The following is a 15552-nucleotide window of genomic DNA, read 5'->3' on the forward strand; positions in this document are numbered from 1 at the left end:
ATCGTGGAATGAGTTGCTGACCGAATACGTCGAAGAGCACGAGTCGAACCGGCGCGGCATCTATGGCTCTCGAGCTCATCTTTCGAGATGGTCCAGCGATAGTGGCCAGCACCATAGCTGCTGGCGGGAGTGATGCAGGCCCTGAGATGAAGCTTAAGGCGGGCAGATGGATCTGTCACGGCCGCGAGAGGAGGTCCGGCTCCACATTCCTTACGCCACGTGGCATCTCAAACCGTGCCTGGAAGGTCAGGTCAGGCTGAAAGATGGAGTCGAGTGCTTCGAGTGCGGACCAGGTACTACCTGCTATCTTGATACTCTCAAGCCTATCAGTCGTGCAGAGCACTCAGCTCAGCTACATGACTTCATGAAGGTCGTCAATGACGAGCTAGACTCGGAGGCTGAAGTTCTTGGATCCATATTTCCAGTGCGCATACCCTCGTCTCGTTCATGTGTCCGCAGCTGAAGCAGCCACAGCAGGAGTGGCATTTCCACCCCCCAGCCAAATCAGCATGGGGAACGCTTGTCGACGAAGGGACGTTCGACATTGATGTCAGTGTGCCTGATCTGCCGTCCGTAGGCGTAGTCATCAAAGGGGTGTATCCCAAGGTGAGAGCCCCTCCACTATGAGACGCCGGCCTGCAGTGCAGGCTGACCCCCCCAGGGCTATCCAAAGCATCCCGTTCAGATAACACTGGCATCGCCTCGAAACCTATCGCCTGAGCATGTCAAGCAGCTCCACCATGTGCTACAGAGCAAGGCGAAAGCAAAGATTGGAGAAGCGATGGTGTACGAGGTGAGTCGCAGTTTGATAGGGAACAACCGGAATACCGCATCAGCTGACTCGTCAGGTGATAGAGTGTTGCCGAGACTGGATGAGCGAGAACCACCTCAAACTACCGGAATCCCTGGAGGGCGTGCTGAATCTGATGGAGCAGAAGGCACAGCGGGAGCAGGCCCAGCGAGATGTCAGTGCTCCTCAAATTGCTGGGTCGCCTGAAAGTACGAGCTGATCATACAGGCTGAGCAGGAACGCCTAGAGGCCGAGCGCAAAGAGTTCGAAGCCGTCGCTGCGGCGGAACAGCGTCAACTCTCGGAGCAGATCCAACTGGATGCGACTCGAAAGACGCAGCGTGTCAAACAGGCGGAACAGGAGGCGGACGCCAAGAGGAAGCGAGAGATCCTGGCAGGAGTCGGGGATGGAGAGCTGGAGAGCCGGATCTTGGCAATGGATGAGGAGGTACAGGTCGAGGGGTATCAGGGGAGCTGGAGGACCTGGGTGCTGTTTGGCGGGAAAAAGGAGGAAATGTGGACCACATACTCGGCGGAGCCAAACGTCGCCTCGGGTTCCGGCTCTTCGTCCTTCATCCGGGCAACGCTCCCTACAGTCTCGGTCCACGTCGTCGACTTTGCCAGCTCGTACTACTCGACAAAAGCGGACGAGACGGTCAGCCAGGGGACGAAGAAGATCGATGCGCTCGCGAATGAGATCTCGCGGCTGCGGAGCGTCCGCTGCGAGAATGTCGTCCCCATCTTGGCGGTCAAGCGGGGGAAGAGCCCGAAAGGATGGGAGCGGCTCATGATCATGACGGAGCAGGTTGGGGATGGCGGAAGGCTTAGGGAGTGGTTGCCAAAGGAGGGATTTGGGGAGACCACAGCCCGGGTCTACCTCTCGCATCTACTCGATGGACTCGCCGAGATCCACCGGAACAAAGCTACACAAAAGCAGATCAATCCGGACAACGTCCTACTTTGTGCCAGCGGACCCGGGGCGCAGACCATCAAAATCGCCGGTACATCCTTCGCACGGCGCATCGGCGATCTGCACCTCTCCAATCCCTTCCTTAAAAGTTATACCGACCCCATCCCCGAGTCATGGAAGAGCCCAGACGAGCTGGAAGCGCCGCACGACTATATTCCGAAGCGGGACATTTGGCTCGCTGCCCTCCTCTTCCTCCAACTCGTCTTTGGGCAGCAATGCCTGGCGGTGTACCCCCGGCTCGACGTTCTCTTGCAGCACTCGACACTGTCGGACCCCACGATCGACTTGCTGTCAGCCATGATGCACGCGAATCCCAAAAAGCGGCTGTCGGCGGAGGACGCCATCAGTCGGCTGAAGCAACCGGGCGGGCCCAGCTTGACGGTTCTCGGCAGATCCACCTCATCTACCGGCGCAATGCACAGTCCCAGCGATATCCTAGGTACATCCCCAAACTTTCTTCGGCCGGGCTCGTACTTCTCCCAGTCCACCGCTCCTCGCCAATCGCGGTACCGGGAAGACTTTGTCGAAGTTGAGTTCCTCGGGAAGGGCGGATTCGGCGAGGTGGTCAAGGCGCGGAACAAGCTGGACTCACGGGTCTACGCGATCAAGAAGGTCAAGCTGCGTCAAGGGGATGACGAGCAGAGGGTGTATCGGGAGGTGCAGAACATGTCGGGGGTCAACCACCAGCATATCGTCCGGTACTTTACCTGCTGGCTGGAGGACGTACAGCCGCCGCCCGAGGTGGATGAGGAATCGGAATCGGGCGCCGAGTCGGCTGAAACCGAGACGCCCGGAACGGATGATGAGGCGATGTTTAAGTTCGATATCAACGACATGTCTTTCTCTCGGCCGGAACGGTCACAGAGCGCTTCTTTCCCCTCGGTACGCTTTGCCAATTCTAACGAAGACGAGGATGAGGAGGTGGACGACGATGAAAGCAGCGACTCGGACGCGGACTCGGACGGGACAATACCGGACCCCTCATCTCGCCCGCGTGGTCGTACGGTTGCGCGGTCCAATATCCCGCCAAAGCCGTCCATGTCGGTGACGGATACCACGTCCGAGGCTCACGTCGTCAAGACGATCCTCTACATCGCGATGGAGTACGTCGAGAAGCAGACTCTGCGGGAGTTGATCACAGCCGGAATCACGGAGGAGGAGGGATGGACCCTGCTTAAGCAGATCCTGGAGGCTCTCGCGCATCTGGCGAGCATCAAGGTGGTGCATCGGGATCTCAAACCGGGTAATATCCTCATCAACTCGCATAATCAGGTCAAGATCGCCGACTTTGGTCTTTCCACCACGGACATGACGGCGGTCGACCCCGGGCACATTGGCAGTCTTGACCCCGGCATCCCTGGGGTCGAGCTGGACCGGACATCGAACATTGGTACGGGCCTATACATCGCTCCCGAGGTGGCGGTCTCTCGGTCATACGACGAGAAGGCAGACATGTACTCGCTGGGAGTCATCTTTTTCGAAATGTGCTTTCATTTCGATACCCAGATGGAGCGGGCGCAGATTCTCACTGCCATCCGGCTGCCGAGCGTCACCTTTCCCCCGACATGGGTGGAGAAGGCGGACCAAAAGAAGATCGTGACGATGCTGTTGCAGCATGATCCGGCGATGCGGCCAACTGCGGGGCAGCTTCTTCGGGACCCGCTCCTCCCAAATCCGGAACGGGATCAGCAGAAGTACGACGAGGCCATCACAGAGGTGTCCAATCCTGCATCCTCCTACTATCCGCAGCTCGTCACCGCGCTCTTTGACCCGGAGCGTCGTACATACTCGACCGCGGCGGACAATCGGCTCGACGACTATACGTACGACAATCCGCACGACGACGACCTCCAGGTCTGGATCACGGTGGTCCAGCAGCGCCTCGTCCAGCTATTCCAGCGCCATGGAGCCGTTGAGACCCATCTACCCCTCTTGATACCGGACACCACCCTCCTCAGTGCCTTCCGGCCGCCCGGGAAACCTGCCAAAATGCTAGACGCAAGCGGGAAACTCACTCGCCTCCCCGTGTCGAACCTCCTCGGTATGGCGCGGAACGCCACTCGTCGGCAGATCGAGCGGATCAAGCGGTATCACATCGGTGAGCGGTACGTGGCGGAGTTTGAGGGTCAGCCCACCGTCCATGGGGAGCTGAGCTTCGACATCATCTCCCCTATCCGCTCACCTGCGGCCGAGGCGGAGTTGCTGGACCTTATTGACAAGGTCCTGGCGGAGTTTAAAGACGGTAAGACGTCAGCTTTTGCCGAGTACGACCTGCACGTCAGCCATGAAGGCGTGCTTGCTACCATGCTGGGTGCGGTACCCGAGAAGCAGCGAGGGGACGTCGCGCAGCTGTTCTGGGACTCTGGGTCAGCCTGGACCAAGGAGTCCAAAGCCAAGCTCAGCGGGCTGGCCGGTATTCCCAAGACCCTGCTAGACGAAATCGACCAGTGCTGCCTCGTCGACGAGGTGCACGTCGTACGTGCCAAGCTCGAGAACATCTTCACGTCCGCTTCGTCCCGCCGTCGTCTGGCTCCCGCGCTCGAGGAGCTCGAGACCGTCCTCCAACTCGCTAAGGCCGCGGGCGTCTCCCGGCGCATCCTGTTCCGGCCTACCATGTCCCGCCATGCCGACTACTTCCGCGGCGGATTCATGTTCGAATGTGTCCGCCGCGGCAAGTCGCGCGACATCCTGGCGTACGGTGGGCGATACGACACCCTCCTATCTCACTTCAAAGACCCAGCCAAGGACTTTCCCGCTCGCCAGGTCTTTGGCGTGGGCATGTCACTCTCGACCGACGTCCTCGCTCGGACGGTCAAAAAGTACGAGTCGGCGCTATCGGCGCGCCTGATGAACAAGGAGGCGGAGATGGAGCGGTCCTTTGGGTTCTGGACGCCGGCGAGGTGCGATGTGTACGTTGTGGCTGCGGGGTTGGACCTGTCGGGGCGAATGGCGTTGACCGGGGAGTTGTGGCGAGCTGGTATCGGGGCGGACATGCAGTACGATGATGACAGGAGTCAGATCGAGGTCGAGCGGGAGTGTCTTGACCAGAACACCCTGTAAGCGATAGTAGTCCGACTGTCGATCGAAGAGGCGAGCTCACACGCCTAGGTTCCTACTTGTACCGCGCCCCAACAGACAGGCCGTGAAAGTCCGACCTATCCTGAAGAAGGGGGCGGAACAGGACGGTGAGTGCTTCTTGTAAATTGGCCATAGCCTGTTCGTGGACGCAGCTGACAGGCTAGTCCCTCGTAATGAGCTGGTGTCCTACCTCCGCGAGAAGGTCAGCGAGCAACGCCGTATCGATGCCAGCTACGCCTCGGTCGATCAGACCGGCGGTACGGCCTACTCTGTGCCTTCGTCGGGCGATCAAAAAGCCGGTGAGACGGAGATCAAGCTCGTCTTGCCGCCGGAACCGAACTCTGCGAAGAATACAAAGGGACGGCCTGTCCGAAAACATCGGCACACAACCAAGGTAAGCTGATCTCTGTGCTGCTGCGAGGGAAATAGCTCATGACGCAGTCAATCTACTATGAGAAGGCCGAGGAGTTTGCGACCCGCGTAGGGACACATTTGCCCGTCATCGCCATCGACCTCGAGCCTGCGCTCATCTCTCGCCTGACCGTCTCGACCGCTTGGGTACAGGATGACGAGCAGTGGCGAGGCATTCTGGCGGAGCTCAGGGCCTCGGAGCGGAAGTACGCCGATACAGTAAGGACGGCCGTTAAGGATGCGGTGACTGGATCGGCGGGCTCAGGCGGAGCAGGGGGCGGTGTGGGTACTGGAGGAGCAGGCGGCGGGCTCAACAGCAGCACAGGAGCTGGAGGTGCGGGAGGTGGGTCGAGCGGGGAAGGGGAGAAGGGCGGGAATGGTTGGATCTGGTTGTTTTCTGTCAGAGAGGGGAAGGGATTCTTGTTACAGACTAGATAGATGATTAGATGGCATCGTAGATTAGTGTATAATCAGGTTAGTACTTGTATACTATGTCGCTTGGCCGTGGGGAGCTTCACTTCGTGCATGATACCTTGTTTTCCTCCTCACTCTAGAATCGCCCATAGCACCTAGTCGTCAAATGGATATTCGAATGGCTCGGGCATTTCCGCCTCCCCTTCCTCCTCATCACCCATCACGGCATCCCCAGCAGCATCCACTGCCCCAGCGGTCCCAGCGGGCGCCTCTGCGTGTGCCGGGACATCTTCCGGCCACAGCGCCTTGTCCAGCTCGACAAACTCGCCCGACTCGCCCTTCTTGCTATCCCTCAAAAGCACGATACTGCCGCCAACGTATCGCTGGACGGGTTGACGCCGCGCAGGGGCAGCAGGTGCTGCTTTGTCGGCGGAAGCGGAGGTGAGGGAAGCATCACCGATAGGTCGGACGGGGGTGTATCGGCCTTCAGGGAAGGAGAGGAGAGGTGCCTGCAGGGGTGTCATGCGAGACAAGTTAGGGACGGAGAAGGTAGCGGATTCTGCGGGTTTCCGCTCCTTTTTGGCGGCGGAGGCAGCGGCGGGTGCGGGAGCAGGGGCAGCCGCGGGTGTGGCGGCTGGTGTTTCGTCCTAATCATCAGCATAGCTCATTCCGATATCGCAATAAGAGACTTACCACGTCCATGCCATCGCCCTCTTCCTCCTTCTTCCTCTTCTCCCTCGCCTTGGCCCGCACGGTCGTACTCAGCACCGCCGCCTTCTGCTTCCCCTTGACCTCTCCCTTCTCCTTCTTCTCCCTGACCGGGTACCCCAGCGCAGACTGGCGTCCGTGGCAAGTAAGGTCCACCTTTGGTATCCTCAGCTCCTCGTCTACCGCAACAACGACTGTGGGGCTGAAGGCAAGACCCAAGCAGTGGGCGAGCGGGAACCAGTACCAGAACTGGACAAACATGGTGAGACCGACGATGGCGCCCATGTTAAGCGTGCCGGCCCGGGTGGAGAGGGAGATGGTCATGTTCCGGCCGCCGGCGTCGATGATGCCTTGCGCGAGCGAGGCACCGAAGCGAGCCATAGGGTCCTCGTGCTTGTCGCTGACGACCTTGGCGAGGAGGTCTCGGATCTGGTTGACCTTGGGGGATTGGGATTCGTTTTGCTGAATGAGGATCATGGCGAGGGAGATGTAGGCACCTTGTCGGACAAAGTCGACCGGGTCGTCGGTCATTGGCTCGAGGAGGTCGATAGCAGCCTGATAATCAGCTTACTGCTCCTGCCTTGATTTAAAAGGGCTCACCTCGAGACCTGTACCCGCACAGCTGATACCCAAAGCGAATGTCGCTCCGTGACGAACATGCGGATTGTAGCTCTCCGCCAGCAGCTGGACGACTCGTGGCACCTGGGTATGGTTGCGGAACATGACGAATCCGAGAGCCGTGACCGCTGCTCGTCGGACATCGTCGTTGACATCCGAGACGGCGACGTGGAGGAGTTTGCGCACAGCCTTGTTGTTCCCGGTTCCGGCGTAGGCCAGAGCGATGGTGAACATGCCACCGTACCGCATGATCGAGTCCTGAAGAAGTCAGATTGGCGCTACCGAGGATTGAAGCTGGAAACTGACCTTCTCCTGGCTTAACCGGTCAATAACAGTATCCGCGGCCTCGCGCTGACCATAGTACAAGAAAGCGATACCCATTGCCAAACTCCGAATGATCTTTTCGTGCTGAGTTTCACGGGCGTAGCTGGCCATTTCGTCAAACGCCTTCTCGCTCGCCGTGCCCAGCATGACGAGACCCATGGCGTATCCGGATGCTTCGCCGGCAGTAGCATTGTCCTGGAAAAGGGCGGTCCTGATCTCTTCGTAGATGTCTATTGTGTCAGCTTGTGCACTTTGGGCGATAGAGCTCATGTCAACTCACCCTCATCTGCAGTGGCCAGAGCACTGACACCCAGACCCAGAGCGGCACCGTGCTGGATAACCGGGTCGTTCCCCTCCGCCAACGACTTCCGCAGGTCCTCCTCCGCCTTGCCCTTCCGTCCCGCATAGATCAGACCCAACGCGAACAATGCTCCTCCCTCCGAGAACTTGTTCGGTGCAGATCCACCGGGCAAGTATGGCCTGACGACCTTGACACCATTGACCCAGCTTCCCCGATGTATAAGACCCAGCGCAGCAGTCGCCGAGAACTTGGCCCAGTTGTTGGCGCGTCCAAGCCAGTCGAGGTTCTCCCGGAGGAACTTGTCGGACGTGGTACCGCAGTTGGCGAATGCGTTGGTGAAGGTGATGGCGGAGTGGTAGATGGAGTATCGGTCCTCGAGCGAGTCTTTGGTGACTTTGAGGATGGCCTGGTCGGTCTTGTTGTCTTTCGACAAGAAGTTGACAACGAACTCGGCAGAGCGCTCGCCAAGAAGGATGTCGTCGAGAACACGTTGAGGGTGTGTTGCGTCCTGTCTGTCAGCTACTGTCGATCCAAGACTTCTCATCACTCACCATGCCCTCTTCTGGTCCCGCGCCTGCCGTCTGAATCTCGTTCCTTACTGCCAAAACGAATGCCTGAGATCCCGCCTCGGCGAGGTCAAAACCGATCTGGTATGCCTCAGGCAAATTCTCGTCATTCAGCATCTTGACAAGCTGAGCGCCGCATGATTGGGCGTTATTGGACTGAATCCAGAGAGTGGTGATGGAGGACCAGTCGGTGCTGATGGTATTCTTCGAGAACAGGGTGAAAAGGAGTTGGAGGAGCTGATATGTCAGCTCATCCGCTCCAGTCGTCTATAAGGGATATGATTTACGCTCTGCCTGAACTCTGGTGTCCATGCTTCGTTCCCGCTAGCTCCGCCTACCGCCTCATTGAGCACATACCGCAGCAAAGATTCGTCCGGTCCCTTTGCAGCTGATGATGATGCTTGGGGCGACGAAGCGGAGGACTCATACAGCATCTCGATGAGGTCTAGTCTTTGCAGAGCGAGGGCAAGACCCATAGCCTGACAGTCAGCAATTATTCGTGATGAGGAATGGGCAGACTCACAAGCTTCGAATTTTCGCCCTTGCTGTTCTTCATCACACCGTCAACGACCGCCATAGTCTCCGCATCGAGCTGTTTTGACGGCTCTTTCAGCTTCAGAGCGATGGCCCGGTCGAGACAGCCGGCTGAAGGGTGAGAAAGCGCCTCTGGGAGCGATGAGAAGGTGTCACTTACCAATAATGGTCTGCTTGAACTCTCCATCCGCTTCCGCCTCGAACGCTGGTCCAGCCTTCAATGCGAAGCTCACAGCCTCATCGAGCTCGCCAATGAAGTAGTAGACCTTGGCGGTGAGAAGGGCAGCATAAGGTGCAGCATCGGCAGGAATCTCCTTGTTCAAGGGTTCTGACAGCGTTTCCCTGTGCAAGTCAGCTCTGCTCGGACGTCTACTGTAGAGATAGAGCTGTTAGCTCACAGGTATCCTATCTGATCTGATATTTCCGCCCAGAATTGAGGGACGATACTAAGCAAGTGCTGGAGAGCGTAGACTCGTACATGCTGATCCTCGTCTTGGAGGAGCGCCAATGATCCAGCTAATCGATCAGCTCCCTTCCCTCTTCTGCTGCCTATTGGCTAGGATACTCGGCTCACCTGCTGATGTTGTGGCGGTAGCGACTGGCATAGTGGTGGGTATATGAGGTATAGTGAGAGGGTTGGAGCTATTAAGATCGATAAGGAATGCTTGAACGCGCAACCGTCACCACCAGCTGGAGGGAGGTCGGGCGGCGAACACCGAGATCACCGCCCAGACGGGGATCACCTGAACTCCATGCCTGGTGAGCGGGATCAAAAAGTCAACCCTGAATCTGGACGCGTCGCGCGTCTCTTGTCAACGCGTCTGAACCGCTCTCTCATTTCTGCTTCACCTTCGACTGCATTATCGATAAGGTCCATACAGCCTATACAGCGCCATGTCGACAGCCAACGGCTCAGGAGCTCCTCCTCGCTCCTCGTCTCCCCTCAACTTCCCCAGCTCGTCCGCGGCAGGTACACCTCGAGCTCAGCGGAATGGCAATCCACGTATGTCCTCCTGCAAAGCGCAGAGCGGGCACTCAGCTGATGTCACCTAGCTGCTGCATCCTCATCACCTCTGAACTTTCCGTCATCCTCGCCGAGAGGATCTGGTGCGCAGGCCCGAGCGCCGGTTGGCAGGTCCAACCTCAGCGTGCCCCCATCCAGCGATGCGGCGATTGAACGAAGCGCACAGAGGATGAGCGGGCGGGCTCGAAGGGATGGTACACCCCTGTTCTTCCCAGCGTAAGCAGGCCTATACAACCTCTCACAGTATCGTAGCTGATCAGCCAGATCCGGCGGCTCGACACCCCGGCGAAACCGAAGAGGCGATATCCACTCGTCCTTCCCCATGTCTTCACCTTCCCTCGCTCGTCGAGCCGCCCGCCCTCCTACCAATCGCGGCTTCGATGGCAACTCGGACAACGGTGATGACGACGGAATGGATGGTGGTCGGACCCCTCGCGGTGATCCGCCATCCCAGGCCCGGTCCATATCCGGTTTGACCCTCTCGCAAGCCGCCCAGTCCGGTGACAACAACGGCGACGACGAAGAGGGGATCGTCAAGTACATTTGGGGTACGACCATTTCCCTCCAAGAGGCGATGAATGACTTCCGGGCGTTCCTCCGGGACTTCAAAATCAAGTATCGGACCAAGTACAACGCGGACCAAGCACGGTCGACTATCGAAGCCGGCGGACTCGCGCCCCCTACCGTGGCGCTGTACGACATCGTCACTCCCCAGCGGGCAGAGGTCGCGCTGTACCAGACCTACCTGCACCAGCTCCGGCAGACTGGTCAGACCAATCTCAACCTCGACGCTATTAACCTCATCGCTTTCCCACCTACCAAGCGGCTCTACAACCAGCTCGTCAACTACCCGCAGGAAGTGGTACCGATCATGGATCAGGTCCTGCGGGACGTCATGATCGAGACGGTGGATGAGGATCTGGAGAATGCCCAGAACCAGTATGCCGAGGGGTCGCTTAGCGAGCTGGAGCTGAGGCAGATGGAGGACGATTTGAAGGATGTAGAGGGGAGGGTATTCAAAGTCAGGCCGTTTGCTGGCGAGCGGACTGTCAACATGCGAGATCTCAACCCTGGAGGTAGGTCTTGGTGACTGCTTCAAAGGACTTGGCTGACTCTGCAGATACCGACAAGTTGGTCACAATCAAGGGTCTGGTCATTCGTGCAACTCCCGTCATTCCTGACATGACATCTGGTAAGCTCTGCGGCTCCTAATGCGGTGAGCCTAGCTTATCCCACAGCCTTTTTCCGCTGCCTAGTCTGCCAACACACTGTCCAGTCCGAGGTTGATCGCGGCAAGATTACCGAGCCCGAGCGATGTCCTCGCGACGTGTGCGAGTCCAAGGGCACCATGTCCCTCATCCACAACCGGTGCGACTTTACCGACAAGCAGGTCATCCGGCTACAGGAGACGCCCGATGCGGTACCGGATGGACAAACACCCCATACTGTCTCGCTCTGCGTGTACGACGAGCTGGTCGACCTCGTCAAGCCCGGAGACCGGGTCGTCATCACCGGTATCTTCCGTTCCATCCCCGTCCGCGTCAACCCTCGGATGCGGTCCATCAAATCGTTGTTCAAGACATATCTCGATGTCGTCCATGTCAAGCGGACCAACGTCGCTCGGATGGGCTACGATCCGTCTACCCGCTCAGGCGAGCGCGCGCCCGGTATCGGCGTCGGAGGAGAGGACGACGAGGACGAGTCCCTCGCGCATGCCGCAGGGCCTGACGACGACGATGATGGCTTTGACCAGGCATGGTCCGCGTCCAGGGAGATGGAGGCCAAGCTCCTCGAGCTGTCTCAGCATCCCGATGTGTATGAGATCCTGGCGAGATCGCTCGCGCCGAGTATCTGGGAGCTGGAGGATGTGAAGAAGGGGATCTTGCTCCAGCTGTTTGGCGGCACGAACAAGAGCATCGCGAAGGGAGGTGGAGGTGGAGGACCGAGGTACAGAGGAGACATTAATATCTTGATGGTGGGAGATCCGGGTACCGCCAAGTCTCAGATTCTGCAGGTGAGTCTAGCATTAGGCCTTTGAGTATAGGAGCTGATACCTTCAGTATGTTCATAAGATCGCTCCTCGTGGTATCTACACCTCTGGAAAGGGATCATCTGCTGTCGGTCTGACTGCCTATGTCACCCGAGACCCAGACTCGAAGCAGCTCGTCCTGGAAAGGTGACTTAAACCTTGCTCATGGTCGGGCAATAAGCTGACTCGCTCAGTGGAGCCTTGGTCCTCTCAGATGGAGGTGTCTGCTGTATCGACGAGTTTGACAAGATGTCCGATGCGACCCGTTCAGTCTTACACGAAGTCATGGTGAGTTCTGTCCAGCTTTCACGAAACTGCCGGCTGACTCAGTCAGGAACAGCAGACCGTCTCCATCGCCAAAGCAGGCATTATCACCACCTTGAACGCCCGAACATCCATTCTGGCCGCCGCCAACCCTATCAATTCGCGATATGACCCGAAACTCCCCATCCCGGCCAATATCGACCTCCCTCCTACCCTCATCTCTCGATTTGATCTGCTCTACCTCGTCCTCGACAAGGTGGACGAGATGAATGACCGGCGCCTCGCGAAGCATTTGGTTGGTCTGTACCTGGAAGACCGGCCTGATACTGCTGGTTTGGATCTTGTTGTGAGTCATCCTGCCGCAATTGAAGAGGCGCAAGCTAATGATCCAGCCCCTCGAGACTTTGACCGCCTTCATCACCTACGCCCGCGCCAAGATCACCCCCACCCTTACGGAAGAAGCATCCGACGCGCTCGTCAACGCCTACGTCGAGATGCGGAAGCTGGGCACCGACTCGCGTACACAAGAAAAGCGGATCACAGCCACCACTCGTCAGTTGGAGTCTATGATCAGGCTGTCAGAAGCGCACGCTCGGATGCGATTCAGCGAGACGGTGGACCTGGAGGATGTAGTGGAGGCCGGAAGATTGATTCGCTCAGCATTGAGGGAGAGTGCTGTAAGTTGCTCTTGATCAAGCTACTCGTGTCATAGATTGTTTACTGACCGAAAGACCGACCCCCTTACCGGTCAGATCGACCTCGATCTCATCAATACCGGCGCGGGCACGTCCAAGCGGCGTCAACATGCCGATCTCAAGCGCGAGATCCTCACGCTCGTTGATGCCGCCGGACGGACGGGTCTCAAGTGGGTCGCGGCGATCAAGGCGCTGGATAATCAGAGCTCGATCCCGACGGACCATGCGGAGTTTGCGGCGGTGGTCAAGGCGATGACGGAGGAGGGGGTGGTGAAGGTTGTTGGGGAGAGGGAAAAGAGGACTATCAGGAGATTGGCGGATTAGGTCTGGGAGGTTGTTTGGTTGTCGGGTACGAGCTAGAAAGTGAGACGTTGATATTTAGTGATCTTGGGTATATGTATCTGGCTTGCTCTGTTTGCGATTGTCGACCGGGCTAGGGGATCCCTGCCAGTACTCCCGGTATTAGTGGACAACCATGGCATGCTTTCGATACATCTGTCCATTATATACTCCGCATGCTCTTGATCCGAACAGGCTTGCGAGCCTGCAAGCTGCAAGCCGTCCGCCCTGCTTGGTGATATTACGTGGACGGTCGCGCGGGGTAACCGGGCGAGGCGATAGGGCGGTGTCCGGAAAGCTCGTGCTGTATCATACAACGCGTACCGCAAATGCTACGCAAACAAATATGATCGATTCCTGCTAGTCAGCAACAGTCGGATCATGTCGTACGAGCCGGTCGGTACTCCAGATAGACTCACATTGCTGTACATCTCCTGTACGACCGTATCTGACTCTTCCCAATGACATGACATATCCGCTCTGGACAGGTCAGCCAGCGCCCGTATTCATGGGGGAGTTCCGACCCTGCGCTGAGCTCACCTTCCTGCCTGTCCTCGATTCTCCGAAAGGGTCGTCGTGACTATATACTTGAAGCCCTTTGGCTCAATCTCGAGCATCTTTTGCTTCGCCCTCTGCCCAGAGTCAATAGACGTCCTCGCGGAAGAGGGGAGACAGCGGCCTTGGTCTTGAGGGGTTGAACGCACCTCTGATATCTCTTTGCTCAGTGTAGCCATCTTCCTCTTATCTGACGGATCCCATGTAACTCCTGAGCTGATCAGCCCAAAGTCGCGGCGGTCGGAAGGGGTAGAGGTTGCTAACCTGTTAAGCTTTTGCTGAGCAGCTAGACTATTAGCATCAAGACATGCGCGAGCTGATTGCATCCGTAATGGGATACGTACGGTCTTCAAGTAGGGTCTGAGATGATCTACTGGGAACTTGGGGCGAGCCGGGGAGCTCGTGCCCGAGCCCATACTCAGAAGAGGAGGGGGCGACAACACGCCGTTCTGTCGTGGAGTGGTCCGGTTCATCCCGCTAGGCGATCTGGAACCTAGAGTCCAGCAGAGCGTATCTGAAGCAGCGATTATAAATGAGCGTCCGAAGTAATGCGGTATGCCTTGGGTGGATGGATATGACTCCATCTCATCATCTCAACTTTCCAGCAAGCCCGTCGCCCCCCGCCGCGCAGCGTTTGGGCAAATGACGGCATGAGGAATGTGTTGTGGCTCGTCGCGCGTCGATGAAGGCGGACCGGAAGGTGTGTGTTTAGGCGAGGGAGTGTCAGAGTGCCGCGCACAGCTTGAGTATCTGGGAGAAGATGGTGTATGTGCCTCCGACCAGCGGCGATGGAAGAGGGGGAACTTACCGATGGTGCCAGGTGGAAGGGGCGGGATGAGCTCGGCGAGCCTCTTGGCATTCCGATTCGCCACCCTGGCCGCTCTGGCCGTCTGGTATTTTATAGCATCCACATCGAGACAGTGTGTGCGTGGCGAGCCTGCCGATGAGAAGAGCTGGCTGATTTGTGTAGCAACCGAAGAGCCACCTGAGTTGGACGACCTAATCGGATAGTCCCGAATGCGATCACGAAGCTATCTCATGTAGCTCATGCAATGCAAGCGCAGACTGCTCGCGAGCTGTTGTTACCGGTCCGAAAACTTCTGCGGGGGGGATACAGAGCGGGCATTGTGCCCGGCGAGTCTCCCCAGCTTCTGGATCGGCTTTGCTAGCGTCTCGCGCGCGATGAGGAGGGCGATAACAGATGGACATAAATCTTAGATCTTCGCTCCACTAGGGGAGCTTGTCAGTCAAGCACTCCACCTAGCTGCAGCGCCTGGAAGAGCAGAGTCACTGCTTGACTTCAGCTAACGTAAGGTATCTCCACTGTCCCACTATAGTCGGTACATACATTTTGTCATACGCTATAAGTGTTTGGTCCGTCCACGTTGTAAATCCACAACCCGGCAAAAAGATAGTGACGCATTCGCAATGACCCGTATCATACTTCTCTGTTCCCCACACTACTGGAGGCCAGGCCGAATCCTGTTAAGCCTGGCAGCTCACAGGACCCGCTCAAGTAGCGCAGGTACAACCCTCGTATGCTCTTTACATTATTAAGGCTATTGCGAGTTCGACAAGCATGTGTCCTAACATGCCTGGAAGCTTGCGTCTGATGCTTAGTAGGGTGGCGGAGTCGAGGGTGCGATGTCCAGCTGCGCGACTTACGGTGTTCCCGGGAATATCGTATGTGGCTCTCTCCTGGGACGGGGCGGGTCGAGGCGATGAGGGGGTAGGGTGGCAAATGTTTGGCTCGCGGGAGCAAGTATACACATTGGTGTTGATGTGTTTCAGATCTGTTCGATCGACCGGCATATCTCCTCGTCTCTGCGGCGGGCTCTCGGCCCAGAGCATTTGTTTTGTGAGGTAGTCATGGTCATGCGATAGTCAAGCTGCATGCGGTGACTAGTTGTCCAACCAAAATCAGTCGCGTGTC

The 15552-nt window shown here is 57.7% G+C and overlaps 3 protein-coding genes across 3 annotated transcripts; 2 read left to right on the forward strand and 1 right to left on the reverse strand.

Annotated features, from left to right (window-relative positions):
• Nucleotides 1-447: 447 nt before the first annotated feature.
• Nucleotides 448-5686, forward strand: MKK02DRAFT_26249 (kinase-like domain-containing protein; the record flags this gene model as incomplete). The annotated part of the gene is made up of 8 exons (XM_053087164.1): nucleotides 448-606; nucleotides 662-793; nucleotides 849-965; nucleotides 1019-4815; nucleotides 4868-4944; nucleotides 5002-5231; nucleotides 5279-5491; nucleotides 5615-5686. 8 exons carry the CDS (start codon nucleotides 448-450, stop codon nucleotides 5684-5686), a joined length of 4797 nt encoding a protein of 1598 aa, XP_052946949.1.
• Nucleotides 5687-5817: 131 nt separating this feature from the next.
• On the reverse strand, nucleotides 5818-9318 carry MKK02DRAFT_34197 (endopeptidase; the record flags this gene model as incomplete). Its single annotated transcript, XM_053088868.1, has 11 exons — nucleotides 5818-6309; nucleotides 6356-6925; nucleotides 6971-7246; nucleotides 7295-7542; nucleotides 7593-8121; nucleotides 8165-8416; nucleotides 8467-8658; nucleotides 8703-8824; nucleotides 8874-9055; nucleotides 9112-9229; nucleotides 9288-9318. 11 exons carry the CDS (start codon nucleotides 9316-9318, stop codon nucleotides 5818-5820), a joined length of 3012 nt encoding a protein of 1003 aa, XP_052946950.1.
• A 289-nt stretch (nucleotides 9319-9607) lies between these two features.
• On the forward strand, nucleotides 9608-13049 carry MKK02DRAFT_25011 (MCM2/3/5 family-domain-containing protein; the record flags this gene model as incomplete). Its single annotated transcript, XM_053086972.1, has 10 exons — nucleotides 9608-9716; nucleotides 9767-9953; nucleotides 10002-10813; nucleotides 10858-10929; nucleotides 10976-11751; nucleotides 11798-11913; nucleotides 11961-12054; nucleotides 12101-12376; nucleotides 12423-12707; nucleotides 12762-13049. The coding sequence occupies 10 exons, from the start codon at nucleotides 9608-9610 to the stop codon at nucleotides 13047-13049; spliced, it is 3015 nt and encodes a 1004-aa protein (XP_052946951.1).
• Between the last annotated feature and the right edge of the window lie 2503 nt (nucleotides 13050-15552).

Source organism: Dioszegia hungarica (genome assembly GCF_025882075.1).
Source record: "Dioszegia hungarica strain PDD-24b-2 chromosome Unknown MKK02contig_8, whole genome shotgun sequence".
Classification (NCBI taxonomy): domain Eukaryota; kingdom Fungi; phylum Basidiomycota; class Tremellomycetes; order Tremellales; family Bulleribasidiaceae; genus Dioszegia; species Dioszegia hungarica.